Genomic DNA, 10,054 nt, shown 5'->3' with positions numbered 1-10,054 from the left:
CCGGTCCATGCTGAGCGACCTCCCCTGCAGTTCTGTCGACCCCGCCCGCGGGCCTGGCGGGGAACGCGTCACAGGCCCCTGCGCCCCCTTAGCCGCCGGCACCGCCCACCCCCCCCCACGATGGGCTGTTCCACTGTACCGGAAATACGTCATCGGCGCGCCGAGACGAGGAGGAGCGCGACGCTAGTGGGGCAGCCGCGTGCGGCCGAGCGGAAGCCACTGCCGACGGACCTTCCGGCGGAGCGGGCGGCGGAGCGGGAGCGAGTGGCGGCGGCGGGAGGGAGCGCGCAGAGCTGCAACCATGGTGAGCCGGCAGCTCCGGCGGGCCCGTGGGGGGAGGAAGCCTGCGTCGCCTCGGTGCGGCCAGGCCGCGCTACCGCGGTGCTCGGTGTAACGGCGTTGTCTTGCAGACGGTGGGGAAGAGCAGCAAGATGCTGCAGCACATCGACTACCGCATGCGGTGCATCCTGCAGGACGGGCGCGTCTTCATCGGCACCTTCAAGGCCTTCGACAAGCACATGAACCTCATCCTCTGCGACTGCGACGAGTTCCGCAAGATCAAGTGAGCGGCGCCGGCCCCGCGCTCCCTGCCGAGCAGCGGCTGGCAGCGGCTGCAGCTGCCAGCTTCTGTAGGAACAGCCATGGCTTTAGTCTCGCTTGTCAAATCCTCAAACTATTGAGGCTCAAGGGACTCTTCGTTTCATTTCTGTCCTGATAACCAAAGTCCGCCTTTATGTGGTGCCAACACAGTCTGTGTAACAGTTGAGCGTCATTGGGGGATAACACATAGAAAATTAGACACGTCTTGCGTTTAGACTCCTCTGGGTACTTAGTTGGAGGCATGTCAAAATGTGGGAGTTACTGCAGGTCCTCCTATCCGGATAGCCTGTTACATATGCTGTTGTAAATTCAAAGAGCAACACTGATTTTTAGATTTTTTTTTTTCCCCTCTGTTTTCTTTTCTCACCAGACCTAAAAATTCAAAGCAGCCTGAGCGGGAAGAGAAACGAGTCCTTGGTCTTGTCTTGCTGCGAGGAGAAAATCTGGTGTCCATGACAGTTGAAGGACCTCCTCCAAAAGATGTAAGAAAAATGAGTAAAGAACTAAGGAGAAAGGGAAGGGACATCCCATAAATATGCTCCCTTGTGGGCAAATGCAGCCAGAGTATTTTCCTTGGCTTCCAGATGTTACTGTGACAAGATCTAATGAAACTTGCTTCTGGAAGTTCTAATGCCTTTGTGGGCTTGGACATTGATTAGCCAGAGTAGGGCTGTGGACATCCCTAGGATCTGAGGACTTGTTTTGATTAATCTTTCTTTTGTGGGATGTCTTTTCAGACTGGGATTGCCCGGGTACCCCTTGCTGGAGCTGCTGGAGGACCTGGAGTTGGGAGAGCAGCAGGGAGGGGAGTACCAGCTGGTGCACCCATGCCACAGGCTCCAGCAGGATTAGCTGGCCCTGTCAGAGGAGTGGGAGGACCATCCCAACAGGTGAGATGCTGTGACAATTCAAAGGGTTGTCTGGTATATACTGGTGTGGCTTTTAATTCTTGGTACCAATGCAATGCAAGAAATCGGTGGAGTGGAAGAATTGTCATGGTGGTTAATTTTACAAGGGAGCTTGGGCATAGTGAGGCTTTCTTACCATATCCCCATAGAGTCTTTGTCTTGTATAATGGAAGAAGAGGCTTGAAAAGTGCAGCTTCTTGCACAGAATTCAAGTGTTACCTCGTGAATTTTGTTACAGCATTTGAATAATACATTGAAAGGAGACTGGCATAATTGTCTAAAGGGATAAAATTTTACATTTTATTTTTTAGTTATTAACGTAAAGGAGCTCTTGTGCTGTTTCTCTGTGAACCTGTTTATGTTGTTTACAGGTGATGACACCACAGGGTCGAGGGACCGTTGCAGCCGCTGCTGCAGCAGCCACTGCCAGCATAGCAGGAGCCCCAACTCAGTACACGCCAGGGCGTGGGGGTCCTCCTCCACCCATGAGTAGAGGAGCACCTCCTCCAGGTAGGAATTACACTGAGTGGAGCAGCAAGGAGCTCATGTTAGGTGGTAACATTTGTGAAAAAGAGGTATTTATCCCAAGTCTGGTGAAGAACCACTATTATGGAGGATAATTACATTATCTATCTTGGGCCTGCTCTTTCTCTTGCTTAAGGAATGATGGGACCTCCTCCAGGCATGAGACCACCTATGGGCCCACCAATGGGAATGCCACCTGGGCGAGGTGCTCCTATGGGAATGCCACCACCAGGCATGAGACCACCGCCCCCAGGAATGAGAGGTGAGGTGGGGTTATCTTAAATGTATATAAGTTGTGAGAAGCCGTAACACTGAATGTTTGAAGGGTGGCATGTTTCAATGCTTCGCTAGCTCTGATGGCTGTCACTAAATGCCTCAGTGCCAGAAAAGGGTTTCCTGAGACCTCTTTGAGCACAGGGAAAATGTTCTGGTTTAGCCTTGCTTTTTCTTTCCTCTTCAATATTCTACTCTTTTCCTTTATTCCCAGGACCTCCTCCACCTGGCATGCGTCCACCAAGGCCATAAGATATTCTGTAATGTAACTTTGAAATGTGAGAAGACTGATTAAGGGAATATACTGAGTAGTACCACTTGTCAGATTTTTGCAATATGTATTTTATATTTGCTGCTTGTTAAGCTTGTTCTTTCTAATAAAGCTGGAAAGCCCAGCACCTTGAGTCACTGTTGTACTGGTCTGTCTCAGGAGTGCAGCTGTTACCTTTTGCTACTGTACTTTGGTCACTCCAGAAGAGCAGGTTTGAAGCAAAGAGCTCACTGTACCACTGGCAAGAAATTAACAGTTGGTTTGGGCCATTTAGGTCTATGTTCTGTATAGGAATTAAAGCATATGAATGAAATTTAGCAAGACTGGTGAAAAAAAAATGGAGATGGAAAAAAAAAATCAAAGAGCTTAACACTGTGATGAAATTAAATATGGGCTTCTGGTCAGAACAAGTACAATGGTGCCTGTATTAGGAATAATGATCTCTAATGGGTACAGTAGATCTGCTTGATCTTTATAGATGGAGCTGTATTGCTACTAGTGATTAAAAAAAAAGAGCCAGGATGAACAAACCCATCATTAATTACATACAGTAATGTACAACAGCCTGCATTCTGGTTGTAGTCTTGCCTTCATGCCTCAGCTTACAGTTACTTTATTTCCAGTTAAGAGGAAGCTGTCTGCCCCCACTCTTAGAAAGGGCTAATCGTTTCTCCAGATAGTAACCTCTTAGAGATGACTTTAATTCCTGTGACTGTTATTTCTCCTAAGACATTTTTGTGACAGGTAGCCTGAAAACATTTGTCCCTATTTTAGAAATAGGCTTCTCATACAAATCAGTTAATTAGTATGGCTGAAAAGAAGATCACATATATATATATATATAGGAACAAAGCAGTTAAGTGTTCTCCAGTTTTTTCCCTAGACTATTTGACTTACACAAAATAAAAGTCTGATAGAAAGTTGTAACATATCTCAGCTCTCAGTAGTTCTAGCTATCCTATAAAAGAGCAAGCTTTTTAGGGAAACAAGTCTTTTATTGCATGGGGTGCTGAAGATTTTTCACACAGTCTTTGAACTTGGTATTGACAAGCATCTTAAAGCTCTTGTAGAACTTGAAGAAAAGCGATTCACTAGCTCAAGTTGTCCTGTTGCAGTACAAAGAAATCAAGGCCCCAGAAGGAGCGTATCTGACAGGTCTTACTTTCTTTTGTACCTGAAAGATAAGATAATTTGAAATTATATTCCCCCCATCCAACTCTCAATGATTATAAAGAACAGCACTGAGCATTTTCTAGGCAGTGCTTTCCCAAGTGGAAGCCTAGGAGTGTGCTGTTAGAGGTGGTATCATTGATTGCCCCCCCACTGCCCCAAGCATCAGAGCTGCACTAGGAGGGTAAGCTACTGCAGAACCAAGAAACCCTTTAGCAAGGGGATTTAAACAATCACAGGAAGAAAAGAGTGGGGAAAAAATACTTCAAGTAAGAAAGGAAAGGGAGCTATACCTGGACTTGGATTTGAAGTTTCCTCCTTTCCTATGTTGAGCCACACCCAGGCGTTTTTGGTCTTCAAATGATGGGCTTTAAGAGAAAGGGGAGGTAATATAAACATCACTAGAGTACATCAACAGCACAGGTACTTCTCTGTTCTGCCCACCTTTACCTCCAGTATCAAAGTATCCCTGAGAATGTCCAGATATGCAAAAAGAAAATCACACCTACTAAAGTCTGCATTACTTCACAACTGCTAAGACATTACCCAGCCCGGTACTGCTTCAGAGCCCTCCTGCTGGTATTGGTGAGCTCTTCGTCAAACACAGACAATTTTTTCTTCTGTTTGGGGCCTGAAACAGAGACCATAATTGGAATACTGGCTGCAAAGAGAAGGTCACAGCATCATTTTTCACAGTTTGTCACAGAAGGTCACAGTTTTCTAGAGCCTTGAGAATGACAAGTAACCGTTGGGAAAAGCCAACGCACACCTTGGCCAGTACCAGTGGCAATTCCTTCAAAGATCTGTTTGTTTTACCTATTTCTAACAAAGTAAGTGCCATAATGTAAGTCAGCTGTAAAACTCCACCTGCTGGTACTGCTGCTTGCTCATCTTCTGGCAAGGCTCTGGCTCGCTTTGCTCGACGATTCCTTTTTGCCAGCCGCTCAGCATACATTTGAGATTTCAAGATTTCAAACTGCGACCTCTCCTCGGGCTGAAAATTTACAGTGATGTGAGGTTTGGTGAAGGGAAAACTAGGGTAGTCTGCCCAGGGTCAAACTTGTCTCTAAGTGTACTTACTGTCATTTGGACTTTTTTCTGTCTGTCCTGCATAAATTTCTTCCTTTTCTTCTTGCCTCGTAATGCTAGGTCAAATTCCTGCAGAGCTTTAGCCACTGGAGAGATGAACAAAAACATAGGAGAAAAGAAAACTCAAAGTACAGATCAGAGTCCAGCTGCAGCTCTGGAGTCCAATATGGTAGCAGTGTCATGACTCACATTTCTCTTTCTTCCTTTCCTCTCGGGTCTGGAACCAGCTCCGCTCCAAACCCTCACCCCCAGTCTCTTGTCTTCCTGTTTCCAGCTGTTTTTTTGCCTTATTGATCTGTAACAATTCAAGCCAGAAGTGAACTTTTGGTGGCTAAAAAATATCAATCTCTTAGCTTTCTGAAATAAGCAGGTTAAGTCCTTATGGACTACATCTACTCTAGATCCTAAAAAAAAGACTTAAGATAAAAAAACCCCAAACATTCCTTAAATAAACCACTTACCTGGGCCTCTGACTGCTGCATCTCACGTTCTTCACGCTCCAAGCACAGAACTGTATACACATCTTTCTCTAGATTCTCAATTTTCTCTCGAAATTTTAGTATGACATCTGAAAACAATACACCGTGATCATGAGAAGCAGCTCATGTAAGGTCCATCTTGTTTTGACACTCCTTTTGGAATCCCTCTGTAACATTCTATTCCCTGCATACTGTTCTTCTGCTTTTTATCTCAGTTCATACCTTGGGGCAGAATTCTGGCTTTCACTGGTGTTTTGGCTGTCTTCACAATATCCTTCAGCATCTTACGCTCTTCCTCACCCACAAGTGAAACTGAACGACCAGCCCTGCCTGCTCTTGCTGTCCGACCCACTCGATGAACATAGTGTTTGGCAGTGTTGGGCATAGTAAAATTGATTACCTACAACAGAAACTATCTTAACAGGGAAGCAACATTAAGGGACTCATTAAAAAGCTCCACACTGCAAATACTCACTGTTTTAACACCTTCAATATCAAGTCCACGTGCAGCCACATCTGTAGCTACCAGAATATCAATCTGCTCATCCTTAAAGCGCCTGAGCAGAGACAGCAAATGCATTAGCAATGAATACAGCAATCCACTTCTGCCCTAAAACTTCAAGTTTTAACTTCTTTTTTGCCTATGATTGCCAAATAAGCCTGATCATACCTGAGTGCCTCCAGCCGCTGTGCCTGAGAGAGGTTCCCATGAAGCTCCCCAACCCGTAGACCCATCAGCCCAAGTAGGATGTGCATACGGTGAGCTTGCTTCTTGGTCTGGGTGAAAAGCATCACATGATCTCGGAAGGTTCGGGTCAGTAGAGCTGAAAGAAAGTCCTCTCAGAAGCCTGCTTCATAGCCACCAACCAATTCCAGCTCTTCTTTGCTTGTCACTAACCAGATACAATGGCCTCACGGTCCCCCTCTCGGTTGGGTCTGATTCGGACAAATTCCTGCCGCAGGAAAGGGGCAACATCTGTGTTGCTGTTCACAAAAATTCGTGTGGGATTTTTCAGGGAAACAGAAGCCAGATCTTTCACCTATGAAAACAGGTAAAGAAATGGAAGTTTACATAATCTCCGGGAAAAGGCTAGACAAATTTGTATTCAACTTTCTGTCTCAGTATGCTTCTCAGCAGCCTGTTGTACCTCCTCTGTCATTGTGGCAGAGAAAAGCATTGTCTGACGGTGGTTGGAGCACAACCTGATTATTTCCTTCATCTGTTCCTCAAAGTATTCATCCAGCATCCTACATGGGAGAAAAAAAGCAAGGTAAGGCAGCTTCATCTGGTTATAGCTAAGAAACATTACTTAAGCCAGGACAACAAAGCCTGGGAAAAGCAGAAAACTACCATCTCATTTTTTCACTGCTGTCCTGCTTAGTCTACCTGTCTGCTTCATCCAAAATTAAAACCTCAACACTGCTCAGGTGGAAAGAAGGACAGTTGTGAAGATGATCAATCAGTCGCCCAGGAGTGGCGATAAGAATGTCTGGCCCAGCGCGCAGAGCTGCTTCCTGAGTCTTCACATCTAGTCCACCTGAAAAGAGAACAGACACAGACTGCTGACTCCCTTCACAGGCTGCAGCAGAGCACAGCGATACAAATTGCCTGATAGATGGGAAACAACTTGGTTTAACACCATAATCACAGCTAGAGGTGGCCTCACCTTTTCTTTCTCAGAAACCACAAACTGGAAGTACAGCACAGAATTGGAAAGTGGGATTTCACACTACAGCACACCTACTGGAAGTATGGCTGCAATAACCATGCAGCCTTCCAGGTCAGGAATACAAAATTCCCAACTCTGTACAGAAATTTATAGCAAGCTGTACAGTTCACATCAGCAACTTAATACTCACCTACAGCGAGGCAAGTGGTCACACTGCTGAACTGTGCCAGCTGTTTTGTGACAGAGTGAACCTGAATACCCAGCTCTCGTGTTGGCACTAGAACCAATACCCGTGTTATCGGAGCCTGACGAGGTTTGTAAATCAGGCGCTCAAGGACAGGCAAGATGAAGGCAGCCGTTTTACCTACAGAACAAAATTAAGAATTACCAAGTATTGTGAATACCTATTTGTATATGTTTTCTGTATTTTGCTCAACCCCCTACCTGTCCCAGTGGCAGCACAGGCACAAATATCCTTCCCTAGAAGGGCCACAGGGATACAAGCCTTCTGAATTGGGGTTGGTTGCTTGAAGCCAAGAGCTGTGATTGCCTAGAAAGGAGATTAAGCCATTAAACTCTGTCTCTGGTATGGCCATACCTGGAGCACTGTGCCCAGTGCTGGGTTCATCAAGCATGATAGACATGGGCACAATGGAGAGTTCAGCAAAGGGCCACATAGATAATGGGACTGGAGCACCTCACATGTGAGGAAAGGCTGATAGAGCTGGGACTGTTCAGTGTGGAGGAGACTCAGAGGATCATATCATGTATATAAATACCCAAAGGGAAGGTGAAAAGATGATGAAGTGCCCAATGGTGCATAGTGACAGGGCCAGGGACAATGGGCACAAAATGAAACACATATCCAAACAATGGGAATAGCAGGTCCTAAAGGACAATCAGACTAGCTCCCACACAATTTTATTTTTAGAGGAGCTTTAAGGAGAGAAAGAATTTCACAGTTCTCGTTGGCAGAGGGGAGGCTGTATATCATTCTTTGAAGTAAAATATTTAAAAACAACTAGATAAATACCTTTAGCAAAGGTCGTGAAAGATTCATGTCCTGGAATGACAAGTTATCATCATATTGAGAAGCATCTTCGAAAAAGCTCTCTGCTTCCTAGAAACAGTAACAACATAACAGGAACAGTACAGGCAGCAACACAACATGTTTTCAGAGAGCTCTGGGCTGCTTTCTGAGCTGAAGTTTGGTAACCAAAGTCAAATTTTTCCAGAAGAAAATACTGGAGAACAACCTGGTATTATTTTGTCCAACACATACCATTTTTCCCTTTTTTGATCTCCTCCGTTCCTTCACTTTGACTGTATCTGCAGAGAAAGAGAAACATGACAGGAATTAGCAAGCATAAGCAAACAATGTGTAACTACATATGGTAACTACCTTCATCTCATACTCTTTGCTCTGACAAGCTTGAGGGCAAAGCCTCAGAAACAAGTACAGGCACGCAAAGGAGTAAAATGCCAAGCAAATATCCTTTCTTGGGGACAAGTTCAATTAAGGTACTATGGCTACCACTCAAAATAAGCTTGACCAAAATTGGAAGGAATGTCGCAGACATAAGACAGTAAAGAGTAAGAGGTTCCTGACCACTCCCAGCAAAGCTTCACTACAAACTTTTCTTCAGTGTGCTTGGAGCTGGTCAGATTCTGGCTTCTGACTGTCTATGTACTGCTAATACCTGCTTTTGTGAAGATAGTTTCATCATCCAATGAATACTGAGACTCCACATCATCTTCATCCCTACTGAAATCCCCACACTCCATCTTTTTAGTCTGATTAGCCTCAGTCTCTGCATCTTCATCTCTCACTTTTGCTTGTTTAGCTTCTCTTTCCTAGAAAAAAAACATTAAAAAAGGGTAAAATCCTTTGTAAGCTTTTGCTTGTTATCACTATAATTCTGATTTTATTTACAGAGCCATGGCTTTATATAACCTTAAGCATTAACAATTGTGCATTCTCATCGGTTCAGCGACATCAGGTGTGGCTGCAACCCCAGCCGAGGTGATGAGCTGCAGCTTGATCCCTGCCCCTCTGGATGCCCCCAGAGTCCACGTCTCCAACGGAAACGCAGCAGAAGACCAAACCCACACCAGGCTTTTTAGCAATGAGAGAAAAGGTCCAGACCTGGATCTTCCTTTTCAGCCTCACTTTCTCAATCTTCTCATCCAGCGTCGTGGCTGCTTTCTAGACAGGAAATCAAAAAAGCGGAGCTGTAAGACGAGACCCGGGGAGCGACGGGCACCGCGGCTTCCGCGCTGCAGCCCCGGCCCGCCCCAGCCCTCACCTTGCCGCGGAGCTGGCGCAGCGCTGCCGCCCAAGCGCCTTCCCCGCCGGCCTCAGCCTCGCCGAAAACGAAGGAGGCGCTGAAGTCTCCTCCTGCAGGTCCGCGCCGTCCGGGGCCCGGAGCCCGGCGCAGCTCCTGCGGTAACACCAGTGAGCAAAGACCGCGGGACGGCCGGACCCCCCGACCGACCGAGGCAAGTGGATCCTGCACAGCCCCACCTCCTCATCCTCGGAGTCCCCTGACTCGGGGTCCTCGGGTCCCGCGTCCCCTTCCGCGATAGTGCCCACCAGCCCCAGGCGCTGAAGCATGGCGCCCGCCGCACCGGAACCGCGCGGCACCACCTGACCCGGCGGCCGCGCAGGCGCGGAGCCGTCCCTGTGTCTTGGGGCGGGGAGGCTTGTGCCCCTCCGGGCCGAAAGGAAACCGAAACCGGCGGCCGAGTTGATCGGCGGCAGCTTGCGGCTCTGCTCCCGGGACGCTGCTGGTATCGGAGACAGGAGCAGAGGCTCCGTATCGGGGGCGCTGCCCGCCACTGACGGACGATACCTGGGCAACGCGGGGGCGCCGCCCGCCGGGGAGGGCAGGGGAGGGCGGGGCCGGGAGAGCGCCGGGGCCGGTGTCGGGTGGGGGCCGACTGGTCTGAGGCCGGGGGCGGGCGGGGGGGCGGGTTCGGGGAGCGGCGGGGCCATTGTCGGGGCTGGGCGGGGTGTGGGCCTTGCGGGGAACTGGAAAGTGAAACTTTCGTGGCGGGGGGGTGGGCCTT

At 47.7% G+C, this 10,054-nt stretch overlaps 2 protein-coding genes across 2 annotated transcripts; one reads left to right on the top strand and one right to left on the bottom strand.

The window, feature by feature from the left end:
• The first annotated feature begins 151 nt into the window (after positions 1-151).
• Positions 152-2,710, top strand: SNRPB (small nuclear ribonucleoprotein polypeptides B and B1). The gene is made up of 7 exons (XM_071759735.1): positions 152-304; positions 411-562; positions 971-1,082; positions 1,338-1,490; positions 1,880-2,018; positions 2,170-2,295; positions 2,521-2,710. Exons 1-7 carry the CDS (start codon positions 302-304, stop codon positions 2,556-2,558), a joined length of 723 nt encoding a protein of 240 aa, XP_071615836.1. The 5' UTR covers positions 152-301; the 3' UTR covers positions 2,559-2,710.
• An 841-nt stretch (positions 2,711-3,551) lies between these two features.
• On the bottom strand, positions 3,552-9,883 carry DDX27 (DEAD-box helicase 27). Its single transcript, XM_071759727.1, has 21 exons — positions 9,510-9,883; positions 9,292-9,426; positions 9,132-9,191; positions 8,686-8,839; positions 8,268-8,314; positions 8,019-8,105; positions 7,430-7,535; positions 7,176-7,349; positions 6,703-6,853; positions 6,464-6,563; positions 6,214-6,355; positions 5,986-6,139; positions 5,791-5,872; positions 5,538-5,715; positions 5,298-5,404; positions 5,026-5,131; positions 4,828-4,922; positions 4,615-4,741; positions 4,294-4,378; positions 4,041-4,115; positions 3,552-3,751 (listed from the first exon to the last, which is right to left on the bottom strand). Exons 1-21 carry the CDS (start codon positions 9,597-9,599, stop codon positions 3,736-3,738), a joined length of 2,271 nt encoding a protein of 756 aa, XP_071615828.1. The 5' UTR covers positions 9,600-9,883; the 3' UTR covers positions 3,552-3,735.
• Positions 9,884-10,054: the final 171 nt, after the last annotated feature.

The sequence above is a fragment of the Heliangelus exortis genome, chromosome 16 (assembly GCF_036169615.1).
Source record: "Heliangelus exortis chromosome 16, bHelExo1.hap1, whole genome shotgun sequence".
NCBI classification, from domain to species: domain Eukaryota; kingdom Metazoa; phylum Chordata; class Aves; order Apodiformes; family Trochilidae; genus Heliangelus; species Heliangelus exortis.
Note: the sequence above shows the minus strand (reverse complement) of the source record. Positions and strands in the feature narration are given on the sequence as shown.